Genomic DNA, 13842 nt, shown 5'->3' on the forward strand with positions numbered 1-13842 from the left:
TTGAAACAAGCATTGTACCTTTGCCACAAGCCTAAATATTGTGAAGGGCTAGGTTAAGAAACAAGGACATATAGTGGTTGTTTGAATGGGAATCTGACATGACTCGAGGTCCATTTCATCCTCCTAACATTAAACTGGAGGTTGAACAAACTAATAGTCCAGACAAATTAGACAATGTAAGGTCTTAAGTCTTTTAATTTTTGCAAAACAGAAAAGACAATACAGACAGGTCTAGATTCAGGCAAAGGAATCTTGCAGTCCACTCTCCAAGCAGCGTGCAAGTTGCACATCAGAAGAACCACCCCCCCAGTGTCAGTCTAATGGAATGTTCAATTTCCCCTACATAGCTACCGGTCCAAAGTTTAAAACTCAGTGCAAAAGGGTACTTGTTTTTTTTACAGTACCCACCGTTAACTAGAACAAAATCAACGGCTTTTCTAGAATTTTAACTGAATGCTCAAGACAAGAGCAACACTGGTCCACTGGCAGCAGGAGTTAATATAATTATTTTGTTATACCATAAAAGGACACCGACCAGGTTTCTCCAGTAAAAAAAAGAAAAGGCAACTGAACAGATTGGGAAAAAAAGTGAGGCTATACAGGTGTGTAGGTTTGAGACAGCATTTAATCCACTTCCTCCATGCGTGAAGCATCCTCATCTCCCTCTAGAGGTGGGATCTCATCTGGGGCGGGTGCAGAGGTGGTTTCCTCGGGGATCACTTCGTCATCATCGATTCCTGAAAGGGGAAGAGAAATTAGACCTAGCCCCATTTCCATTATAGTCAACCATGTTACCCTTTAGAGAGCAGTTTCCTTCCCCCTAACAGTTCCAAGTGTGCATCCTTACCCAGACCCAGCTTGATCATCCTGTAGATGCGGTTGGAGTGAGTCTGGGGGTCATCCAAGCTGAAGCCCGAAGAGAGCAATGCCGTCTCGAATAATAGGATGACTAAGTCCTTCACCGCCTTGTCGTTTTTGTCCAGGTCAGCCTTCTGCCTTAGGGTCTCCACAATGGGGTGGTCTGGGTTAATCTCCAGGTGCTTCTTGGCCATCATGTAGCCCATTGTGGAGTTGTCCCTCAGGGCCTGTGCCTTCATGATGCGCTCCATGTTGGCCGTCCAGCCATACGTGCTGGTCACGATGCAGCAGGGCGACGACACCAGCCTGTTTGACACAGTCACCTGAAGGGGCAGAGAGGCGAATGTTGTCAAACTAACAGCATACAATGTGCAGGTGAGACAAGACCGTGCAGGCAAGTTGGCCCTAAATTGAATAGATCAATCAAGATCAGCTTTAAAATGGGAAGAAAATCCTAAATGAAATAGTGCAGGAAAGTTGTTAGATTTCACACAAAACACCATCCAAAATGTAATCAGAAACAGGCAAATTCTCAACTCTGGAAAAGGTTGGTGTTAATGTTAGAACGTCATAATTGCAAGCAGTCACCACTAAAAAAAAACGCTGCCTCAAACTCAGTCTTCTAGTCTCTAGGTAATGGCATAACCTCCTGGGGACAAAACTACATGGACACACTGGGCACTCCCTGTCAATCCCAATGGCAAAGCCGGGATAGCGGCACAACAACCACGCGAACCTAACAGGACACTTCAATCTACATGGTCAGAGGACTCACCAGGGTCAATATTAGATTATGATGAACTATGGCACCTGTTTGCAACCAGAAATAAAAAGTCAAATTATCAATCACCAAAATTCAGAGCACAGAAAGAGCTTAAAGGCATGGGCAATTTTCTTTTGCAGAAAGCACAGGTTGGTTCCCGTCATTTACCTTCTCTACTTTCTTGTCCAGGATCTCCTTCATGAGCTTGCAGAGGTTCTCAAACCTCGTCTTGTCCTCCTCCATCTTCTTCTTCTCCTCCTCATCCTCAGGCAGCTCCAAGCCCTCCTTGGTTACAGAGACCAGGGTTTTACCGTCAAACTCCTTCAGCTGCTGGACGCAGTATTCGTCGATGGGCTCGGTCATGTACAGGACCTCGAAGCCACGCTTGCGCACGCGTTCCACAAAGGCGGAGTTGGCAACCTGGTCCTTGCTCTCACCTTAAGAAAAATGTGATGTCAGTCAACTTCTATGTCTAAGTGATTAAAGTCAAAGACTGCTATTGGGCTTAGGGCTCAATGTTATGTTGACTGAATGTGTAACTAGACCCACCAGTTATGTAGTAGATGGATTTTTGGTTGTCCTTCATGCGGGTGAGGTACTCTGTGAGGGAGGTCAGCTCATCTCCGGACTGCGAGCTGTGGTAGCGCAGCAGCTCAGACAGCTTCTTGCGGTTTTGGGAGTCCTCGTGGATCCCCAGCTGCAGATAAACAATTACCATTAGTATAACCTGGTAGTCAATAGGAGTTACTACACAGTAGCTAAATGTAATCATTTAGCTACTGAAGTTTAAGGTTGGGACTCTTGAAGCCAGTCTAAACATATAGTCAATAGTTCTTCAAACACTAAATAGGGATAGATACTGGTTTGGAACAGCACAATAACTAGCCCCACTGGGTATGTGGAGAGCACTTATAATATTTAAGAAATTGGGCAAACTACTAGGGATTGCTCGATCAGTCGGGGAACATGTCAGCCGATATTAGCTAAAAATGCCCAGTTTAACACCAACGTGCAAAACCGATGTCAAAGCTGACGTGTATACATAACACCACAAATTTATTTTTTAATATAGCGCTACACAGAAAAGCAGAAATACTAAGCTCACACTTCCAACTAAACAAGTTCAAGTCAAAGAGGTAATTTGAAAAAATCTTTACATTCAACTGAAAACACCAAGACAATGGAATTCATTGCTCTTCACAAGCAACCGTCCTGTTGTGGATGTTGGCTTTTGTCGATTGGTCGAGCACCTGGTACACAATTTCCCAGATGCTCTATCAGAGTTACAGTTGTCGAGACGTACATCTATGAGCGTCACGACTGACATTTGGCCTAGTGATGTCAACCCCATGAGCATGCCGAGTCTGACAGCAAAGTGGGTCGATGAGGATTTAGTACTGAGGAAGCCGTATTGCATGCTCAAGAACATGCTGGTTCTCATACCGCTGCTGCCATTTGAGAACAGGAACACGCCTATCACCAGCCGAACTACTGACTAAACAATCGAATTAACTGTCTGCAGCAGACGTGATACCCTCTGACATGGCATTGAAACGCCTGCTCAACAAACACTGCCGACAGACCGTGGGGTTAAAATGTAGTTGAGGCTGTGAACAAGCGAGTAGGTGGCATTCTGAGCCCCTTTACTGTGTCGCCGCTAGGTACAAGGATCACTACGTTAATGCAGACAAGAAACAGGGTTTACGTGAAATGTTGCATACACTGGAAATGGACACAGTGACAGTGCGCACCGAGGAAGAGGCCACAGAGCTGACATGCATAATGAAATCCTGGTCGAGAATGAAACGACTGAAGGAAACAGCACAGCAAGTGAAAGAAATATGTTTTGATTATGTTTTACTGGTAGTGGGAACATACAGCAATGCCAACAAAATAACTTGTCAGTGTGGTGTGTGTGTAACCTTTAACTAGGCAAGTCAGTTAAGAACAAATTCTTATTTACAATGAACGCCTACCCCAGCCAAACCCGGACGACGCTGGGCCAACTGTGCGTCGCCCTATGGGACTCCCAATCACGGCCAGATGTGATACAGCCTGGATTCGAACCAGGGACTGCAGTGACGCCTCTTACACTGAGATGCAGTGTCTTTGACCGCTGCGTCCGTGTGTGTTGACTATTTAACTGTACTAGAATGCTTAAAAAGGCCGCAAAAACATGTTAAGTATAGTTCTTTGGCAAGGAAAATATCAGTCAGACAAAAATGTCATATCCGTGCATCCCTACGAACTACATTGCTAGACTTTTCTACAAAAATTAAAAAGGCATCTAGGTCCATGATCCACTTTAGGTAAACCTTGGTTAAATCACGTTTATACATTGAAGATACCAGATGACAGCAAATGTGTCAGAGGACAAGTTTGATTACTAGTAGCAAAACAATCTCTGCTCAAGAAATTCTGATCCCCAAGATCCTACCCATCTCCCAAAGTTACCTTGAGGTTCTTGGAGAAGCCATCGTAGAACTTCTTGTAGTTCTCCTTGTCCTCTGCCAGCTCACCGAACAGCTCCATACACTTCTTGACGATGTTCTTGCGGATGACCTTGAGGATCTTGCTCTGTTGCAGCATCTCTCGGGAGATGTTCAGGGGGAGATCCTCAGAGTCCACCACACCACGCACAAAGTCTGCAGGGGGAGAAGGAAGACATTTATCTTCTTTAGCGATTTCCACTACAGAAATTGCTGGATATAAACACGGTTACAGAGAAGACAAGCAGCCAACCATTTCAGAGGGGCATTATCTGCGCTTGCCATTAGCCCACATGTGAAGAAACAATGCTGTATTTGTAGTCAGTGGCATTGAAATTACACAGCCAGGGGACAAAGTGGTAGCAACTTCAGACCTCCAGACTATCTGGAGACTAGGCTACTTACTCAGGTACTCCGGGATAAGCTCTTCGCAGCTGTCCATGATGAAGACCCTCCTGACATACAGCTTGATGTTATTCTTCTTCTTCTTGTTCTCAAAGAGGTCAAAGGGTGCGCGGCGGGGGATAAAGAGCAGGGCGCGGAACTCCAGCTGGCCCTCCACTGAGAAGTGCTGCAAAAGGGAAGAAGCAGGTGAGGGTTACTACACACCCATCGTATCCCGCACTTAGATACGTTTGTGCTATGTAGCCAAGTCCCACAATTTTAGGAGTCACCCAAATCCCACCCCCCCAAAAAAATTGTCACATGCACTTAACTGTTGTAGACTACCATGAAATGTTTACTTACTTCCCAACAATGGAGTTTAAAATGTAAATAGTAACAAGAGGAATACAATACACAAGAATGAAGCATTATACAGAGAGTTCGTGACCAATGTGACCAGAGGTAAGAGGTATTTGAGGTAGATATGTACATGAGGGCAGGGTGAAGTGACTAGGCATCAGGATAGTAAAATAAAACAGTAGCACCAGAAAGTGTAAAAATGTGAGTGCGTATGTAATATGTATGCATGATTGTTTGGGTCAATACGAGTGTTACGCGAGTGCGTACGTAGTGAACACGTAAATAGTACAGATCTGGAACCAAGCCACCTAGGAATACCTTCTGGGCATACCATATTGACATTGTAATTTATATACATTTTAGTGATAGTACCTTGACTGCAAGGTGGTCCTCCCAGTCATTGGTCAGGCTCTTGTAGAACTCCCCATACTCCTCCATGGTGATGTCATCAGGGTTCCTGGTCCAGATGGGCTTGGTCTTGTTCAGCTCCTCCTGGTCAATGTACTTCTCCTTTATCTTCTTAGTCTTCTTCTTGTCCTTGTCTTTGGAATCCTCCTCGTCATCCGAGCCCACATCCTCAATTTTGGGCTTGTCCTCAGCCTCCGCCTTTTCCGCCGCCTTTTCCTCCTTCTCCTCCTCAGCCTCATCATCACTGATCTCTTTTTCACGCTCCTTTTCAACCTGCAACAAAAAAAGCAATTTTGCTTATTTAAAGCCTACAATAAAAAGGGAAAACGTCCCCTTACTTTAGGGCCCTCAACCAGTCCTACATAAATGTCACTAATCACACTTTAGTTATAAATACTCCCATAATTCTATACTCACGAAAAGTGTGATGGGATATCCAATGAACTGAGAGTGCTTCTTGACCACCTCCTTGACCCTCTTTTCCTCAACATACTCAGTCTGGTCCTCCTTCATGTGCAGAATTACCTTAGTTCCACGCAACATGGGCTCCCCTGGAAATTAAGTCAACAGAAAAGTAAACACCCACCACTGCCCATTTCAGCATCACAATAGACATAGTTGAATAACATCTATTATTAGGGCTGGCACAATAACTGTATAACAGACAAGTATATATTTTTACTGGCATTTTATTTGCATCACTGTCAGATATTTTTGGGGTGGAACAAACAGCTGACTGAAGCCGGGGCGGCCGGGCATTCGTGCGGTTGAGTTTGTTTCTGCTGTAACATGGACTTCACAACATGATGAAACTTGATCCTTGCTGAAACACAAGGTGATAGAACCTCTAACCCTGGCAATTTGACACACGGGTACACTCGCAATGGCTGCCTGGTATTTAGAGGAAATAATTTCCATGGTAAATGTAGAACATTTCCTCAAATGATGTTATCTGATGGGGCTCATGCAACAATGTATTTTTGTCATGTCAGTTGAATCAAGTCACAGCACCTATAGATAGGAGAAAAGCAGGAAATGAAAGCACAAAATGTACCTATGGGTACACTCACAACGGCAGCCAGTCCACCCATATGCCATCATTGACTTGCATGGGGAAACCCATTCTATTTCTAGGGAAGCACATGCATTCTGGAGGAGAAATGTGTCAGACATGTGACCGTGGTCATTTGGCTGACCAATTAGTCAGCCAAAATTACATGACCGTCACAGCCCTACCTGTAATCCAATCGCAAAACAATGCAGAGGCAATTAGTGTTTTTCATGGTTTTGTACATTTTACAAACCCACCCGCATAGCCTTCATTGGGTAAGACACATACCACTGTCGACCTTGACTGTGAATGAGCCTCCGGCTGAAGACTCCCAGATGTACTGCTCGTCATCGTTGTGCTTGGTGATGACGGTCACTCTTTCTGCCACCAGGTAGGCGGAGTAGAATCCCACACCGAACTGCCCAATCATGGAGATGTCAGCTCCAGCCTAGCAAAGACGGAAAAAAGTGAATCACTCTCAATGTTAAACTGAATAGTATTTGAGGCATATGATTGAATATTGCTGTAATGCCATGGACATACTTGCAGGGCCTCCATGAAGGCCTTGGTGCCAGACTTGGCAATAGTTCCCAGGTTGTTGATGAGGTCAGCTTTGGTCATGCCAATTCCAGTGTCGATGAGGGTCAGGGTGCGTTCCTCCACATTGGGGATGATGTCAATCTTCAATTCCTTGCCATTGTCCAGCTTGGTGGGGTCCGTCAGACTTTCGTAGCGGATTTTGTCCAAAGCCTGAAAGATATTGAACAAAGCAGACGACAGCATCAAAGTAGCTGGAAAAGTCCAAAGGGGTATTTTATTACATACGCAACCTCCATCACACATCCCTTTCAAAGTTGTAATCATCCTTATGCACTGAAGTTTGTTTATTGTATAGATGAGCTTGCTGGATGCTAAAGTATTACAAAGTTACTGTACAGTAGTGTCAACAATTAGACTGTTTGAACAGCATGATGCATCCTTAACAACAAAATAACTCTTACATCAGAGGCATTGGAGATCAACTCCCTAAGGAAGATCTCCTTGTTGGAATAAAAGGTGTTGATGATCAGGGACATGAGCTGAGCAATCTCTGCCTGGAAGGCAAAGGTCTCAGCCTCCTCCTCTTGGCGCATTTCTTCAGGCATCTGGGAGAAAAAGCAGCAATGTTATGAAATTGCCCAAATGACCTGTATATCACAAGTACAGAATTAAATTAAGCACATGCATTCTAGTGATTGCTGTTAGCAACAAGTTGAGTGTTGTCTAAACGTAGTAGTTAATTGTCATGCCAATCTGGCCACAATGTACTATAAAATTAGGCATCAACACAAGCAATTCCATTTTGGGTACTTTGAACAAGTGTCCCACAATCAGTTGCATTTCCCCCTGATAAAGACCAACTACCGGATGTTGAGGAAGCATCCAACAACATGGCGACATCCTGGAGACAATGGACGTAGCCAGCACGTGGTTGACAAACCCGGTGAAAGGTTCTGGAAATCCATACAGAACTCTCCTCCAAATTGACTTCCAGCACGTTAACTGAATTGAAACGTTAGCGGTTTGATAACTACGTGCGATCTAAGTCCATGGAAAGGCGACGACGATTCAGCAATGCAAGACAAGCATGGGGAAGTAGCTAGTTAGCGTGTCGTGGCGCAAAGTCATGCTGCCGACGTCCAGACGGTACAATTAACTTTATTGGAGTCGAAAGGGGACCAGGTCACCCATTGTAGCAAATGTAACGTAATTCGTTACCTACACTGTTGCACAATCAATTGCAAATTCATGGCAGTTCCAATGGCCACTAAAATGACACTGCATCAATTTAAGTGTCAGAAGCCATGTAAGTGTTAACGTTAGCTGCATTAGCCAACCGGACAATGAAAGCTTAGCATTATGTCGACGAAGTCGTTGACAGTTTAATAGCCAATCCAGTTAACTACTACGTTTTAAATGACATAACGTATCGTTAACTAATTCACATGAACCTTAATTTGCCTTAAAGTTAATTAGACAACGTTAGATTGGCTAGTTAGCTAATACACAGCAAGGCAGAACCAGTTGTCACAGTGGATGTGGTGAATGACATTACCGAGAAAGGCTAACACTAGATCATTTAGTGTACAAATAAGGAAAATAAATAAAGCATTCTGTACTTAAATTGTAGCAGACGTTTGTAAACTAGTTAGCACGCCTGCTAGCTACCGAATCGAACATTCTCGAAGACTGATGCTGGACAAACCAGAGATGATAGGCTAAAGTTATCCAACTAGCATGAGGTGACTTTTGAGCGCTGATTATAAAGGCGACAATATCTGAGTACGCAGACGAGCTTTAGGGTTAAGAGAGTATGTACATACCATTATTTGTTCCGTTCACGTCTCTTGAATAAAATGCTACCAATATCACCAGTCCCCTCGGATCTATGACGCAGGAAACTAGAAAGGGATTTGCTCTTATAAGACCGATATCTTTCTACCCTCTTGTGTGTTTGACTGTGCGGGGGTATCCATCCGCAGCACTTTGTAGCTGTGTTGCCGCATCAGTGGGTGCGGCATCTCCTTTTTTTAATTTTTTAATTTCACCTTTATTTAACCAGGTAGGCAAGTTGAGAACAAGTTCTCATTTACAATTGCGACCTCCTTGACGAATCCCTTACATTCAAGTTAAAATGCATGTAAATTCTCGTCACGTTAAAAATAAATATGAATATCTTAATCGAAGTGATTGTTATTTCCCCACGTTCTATCGTGGATGATCTTCATCCATTTTCATCAGCATGCACTCAGGTAAATTATCAGAAACATCTTTGGGAAAGGCTATTGACAGTTGTTTGAACTGCCGACTTTTGATTACATTGCAGGATAGACTACAGATTTATTTAATGAAAATATTCACATTTAGTAGTGGATAGACTGCATAGAGAAGCATATGATTTAATACCGCAATGTCACATTTTGTATTAATCGGACTGTATAGTCAAATTGCCACATATTACAAAAGATATACAAAACTGGAAATTATCGTTTTAATCTCGCGGAAGAATATCAATCAACTCTAGTGGCTGTACTTCGTTTTTTCCAGCACTTTCCATGAAAAACCCGCCTAAAAACTGACGTCACGTGCTTGTCAAACGCAGTCCTAGCTAGTTACCACAGCCACAAAGGGTTCGTAAATGGTCTCCAATGTGTCAGAGAGCGCTCTGGGTAAATTAGTTCGTAAATTCAGAGCCTTTCGCTCTGGGAGCTTACACTGGACGCTCTGGTCAAGGAGAAGGATTGATCTGAGAGTTCTGACCTCACAACGGCAATGAAGCACTCAAGCTAACTGGCTAAAGTTGGCAAGCTTGCTAGCTACTTCCAGACACAAACGAGAGAACACCTCACTCTGACCATTTTACTCGCCCAAGCAGAGTTGGTTAGGCTGTTTTCATGTTATATACAATAAAGCCTGAGGGGGTGTGGTATATGGCCAATATACCACGGTTAAGGGGTGTTCTTATGCAACACGGAGTGCCTGGACACAGCCATGGTATATTGGCCATATATCACATACCCCTGAGGTCCCTTATTGCTATTAACTGGTTACCAACGTAATTAGAGCAATTCAAATTAATGTTTTGTCATACCCGTGGTATATGGGTACAACAAATCAGTATTCAGGGCTCAAAACACCCAGTTTATAAAGAGTGTTGGTGACTAAATCTGCTGCTGGCAACAATGAAAGTTTTTTTTTGCTGAAGTTTACTGACAACAGTCATATTCAACAGGTGTTGCGTGTTTGTAAATTCATCAGTTATTCTGCACTCTGGCACAATCAGATGAGAGTGCTCTGAAATAGGAGTAGATAGAGTGAATTTACAAAGAAAAGTATATCATAAAATTGTATGAAAACAAAAATTAAGGTTAGGTACAGGGTTAGCATTGTGGTTAAAGCCAGACTCAGTAAATCCCAAATAGAATGTTACTTTTTTTCTGGTTTAATACATCCCTAAATGTATCTATGAAAGATTAATTTGCCATTTGGGTCACTTCAAAGTGATTTAACAAATTATAAGTACAGCAGCTTTGTTTACAAATAGGTTGTTATCAATAAAATGTCACAATAAGGTGCAGAGCGTTGGCGTCGCCTGCTGGGTGGCAAGAAGACAGAACCCCAGCTCTGCTAAAACCATTGACAACTAGCTATATCCAAGTATTGTTTAATGTGTTTGCTATTTTTGGTGATGACAGAAGTCTGACTGACAACTTTACCAGGTTGCAGACTTGCCGACGTCAAGCTCTGATGAAGCAAGCTAAATGACATACATACATTTTTTAAATAGTACAGCGCTTTTCAAACAATCTCAAAGTGCATAAAAAGTAAAACTGCAAACAAAACATTTAAATGATGGAGATTGAAAGTCTCAGTCGGTTTGGGATTAAGTTGAGGCAGTTTGGGCTGCAAAGGCAGTGGAGGTTCAGTGGAGGGGCATCGATGGGACAGCTAAGGAGAAACAGAGTGACATTTTATTCTCCCTCTCTCTTTCTATCGCACCTGCTGTCTTGACCTCAATGCTAAACTGACATTTATTTTACACCTGAGGTGCTGACCTGTTGCACCCTCTACAACCACTGTGATTATTATTTGACCCAGCTGGTCATCTATGAACATTTGAAAAACGATCTGGCCTTAATAGCCATGTACTCTTATAAGCCAGAAGAGGATTGTCCACCCCTCAGAGCCTGGTTCCTCTCTAGGTTTCTTCCGGGGTTCCTGCCTTTCTAGGGAGTTTTTCTTAGCCACCGTGCTTCTGATGTAAAAAAAAAAGGGCTTTATAAATACATTTGATTGAGTCTGAAAAAAAAAACTGAGCTCTTCAACAGGGCACCACATCTGCTGGTCAGTCACTCCATAGGAGCCACTTTGTTTCTGGTCCTCCATTTCCAGGAATGTAGCACTCACCTGGGTGATGTCACTTGTTGTTAATGGAGGCAATGTCTGAAACCTATCATCTTCACTCCTTTGAGTGCAGGGCTCCGGTTGCTTGAATGGGTAGTCACGCTGTGGAGCATGACCATTCTGGATTTCCTCCAGATGGTACCTAAGGGTGGTATTCTGCTGCATTGCAGAGTCCACTTGAGTGCTTAGAGTACTGATTTTGGACACGTGAGTGTCGCACTTGCTCCTTTCGGTCTCAAACTTATCTGTCATGGTTTGCAGATAGAGGTCTTGAGTAAGGAGCGAGAGATTCAGTGATGAGATTTCTTCCGCTTGCTTAGTAATCAGGATTTCCATCTTCATCACCCGAGTTCTCTCATCATTCATTTGGTCAGCGACTTCAATGAGTTCTGCTGATTTGTCATCCAACTTAGTCATTGTGTCCATCAATTGATTGTCTTTGGTCTGCACTGGTGCACTGGTTATTGGACCGATGTCACATTTTTATGGCGATACATCCGTGCGAAAGTGGGGAGAACCGTCACAAAGCCTGTGTTTGATGGTTGATTTTGCAGAGCGTTCGCAATTTCGGCTGTTTTTTCGCTAATGGCATAATTAGGGTTGGTATCGCTGCTGAGGTCAGAGATCAATCCTTTTATGAGGTTCACTAATTAGCGGAGGAGTGGTGACCACCTCCTTTGATAGCTTGCACATTGTTAGAACATTTTAGAGGAAAAATGTCCTATTTTCTTTCAAAGTTTGGGTTTGGAATTCATCGGAAGCTGCAAAGACAAGTTTAATCTACTTATAGATGTTGACAAACCATCAGTACTGTACCAGTAATGTGGAAGTTGGACGTGAATGAATTTGCAAAAGCAAATTGAATTAATTAATCAATGCCAATGATTAATCCTACCTGGGTAGGCTATCTGGGTATTAAACTTTAATTAACCTGAGAAGTTGCTTCATCTAGGTTAATATGAGAAGTTTAAAAGTGTCTCATTTGATTGGAAGAACAGTTATGTTCAACAATTTAACTTATTTAATTGAATGAGACGATAAACCATACAATCTCCATTGATTGGATATCATAAATGTAAACAGTAGATCAAATGTTGGGCACATTCAACACTGTGGCACTTCCCCCTAAGGCCAAAACCACATGGGATTCCCGCTGGGCGGGGCTTCTGTCAGTACTGGATTACTGAATGGTTTTGCAAAAAACAAATTTGACTGATTTATCAATTTAATGATAAATCAGACCTGTATAGGCTATTTGGGAATTAAACTTTAATTAACCTGATAAGTTGCTTCATCTAGGTTAGTTTGGAAAAAGTTTACAATGTCTTATTTAGAAAACTCATCAATTTGGATATTATTTAAAATATCTATTTCAGAATGTAAACTGCCAGATTTACACTTATTAGTTCAATTGGATAAGACATTGATATCCGTCTGGATATCATAAGTAATGACTTGAGTGTGACCTGAATAATTATTCATGAACGAATATACTGGGCACATGTCAGTGGTCAATGATTTCACGCGCTGAAATCAAACGGAACTACCAGGGGCGGGATTTCCCTTTCGCAAGGCGGAGCAATTTCAACGTAACACAAGAAAACCAACTGGGTATTTTCCCTTGTTAGCTTTAGCATGCAAGCTAAACCCTCCTTTGTGCCTGAAAATGCAGCACATAGGATTCCCTTGGCAAGGGAAAGGTTTTACTTATAACGTATTATGATCAAACCCTTTTCTGCATTTTTTTGACGATGTTTTAACCGGAACGCGCGGCAAACCATGAAATGCGCCTTGGTCTACTCGCGAGAGAGACAGCGATATATATCGCTGGTCAAGCTTATCTCCTGAATTTCAATCGGCTGGCCCTTTGTCCTCGCTCGAGAAATTAATAATGACCGAGCCTACCCGCATCTGAAACGCGCCAGGCAGAAATAGTCCTGCGTTTGGTCAAACGCTCTATTTCTCAGATTTCTATAAGTAGCTTTCTCGGCCCTCCTACAGAAATGTATTAGCTTACGTTACCCACTGACAACATCAGAGAACAACACGGAGGCGGGGAATATTCAGCGCACACACACCCAATAATACTTGTCTACCACTCCAAAAAATGTGTACAATAACTTGGTATATTATGTATCTGTTTTTCAATTTTATACTGGCTGAATCAAAATGAAAGCCTCGTTCTATTTTAGATTCCTCACAGGGGGCACCAATATGTTGTGTCTTTGGCTATGCCGGATTATGTGATATGACTTGCTATTCTATAAAATAATTTCTCCGTAATTAATATCACCTGATTGAGCTAATCATGTAAATGTAATTAACTAGAGAGTCGGGCACCACAAAATAATATTTATAGAGCTGTTATCTTCCGAATAACCTCTTAAAGACCTAGTAATATTTTACATCAATAGCAGTCAATATCAATTGTCATCTTAATTCAGTCTCATCTGAAAGTTGTAAATTGCTTTATCTGCACAAACCCTGGCTAACAAGTTGAATCAGCAATACAAAATTGGGTTTAAATTTTTATTTACTAAATACCTAACTAATTACACACAATTAATCATAACTTGATTACAAAT

At 42.5% G+C, this 13842-nt stretch overlaps 1 protein-coding gene across 1 annotated transcript; it reads right to left on the reverse strand.

Annotated features, from left to right (window-relative positions):
- Positions 1-177: 177 nt before the first annotated feature.
- hsp90bb (heat shock 90kDa protein 1 beta) lies at positions 178-8726 on the reverse strand. The gene is given in 12 exon segments (NM_001124591.1): positions 178-737; positions 848-1181; positions 1790-2058; positions 2171-2318; positions 4076-4266; positions 4516-4681; positions 5227-5535; positions 5680-5813; positions 6602-6761; positions 6857-7063; positions 7315-7458; positions 8677-8726. Coding segments are annotated over 11 exon segments (2175 nt in total). The 5' UTR covers positions 8677-8726; the 3' UTR covers positions 178-624.
- Between the last annotated feature and the right edge of the window lie 5116 nt (positions 8727-13842).

This window comes from Oncorhynchus mykiss, chromosome 4, assembly GCF_057628025.1.
Source record: "Oncorhynchus mykiss isolate SJ-2025 chromosome 4, ASM5762802v1, whole genome shotgun sequence".
NCBI lineage: Eukaryota > Metazoa > Chordata > Actinopteri > Salmoniformes > Salmonidae > Oncorhynchus > Oncorhynchus mykiss.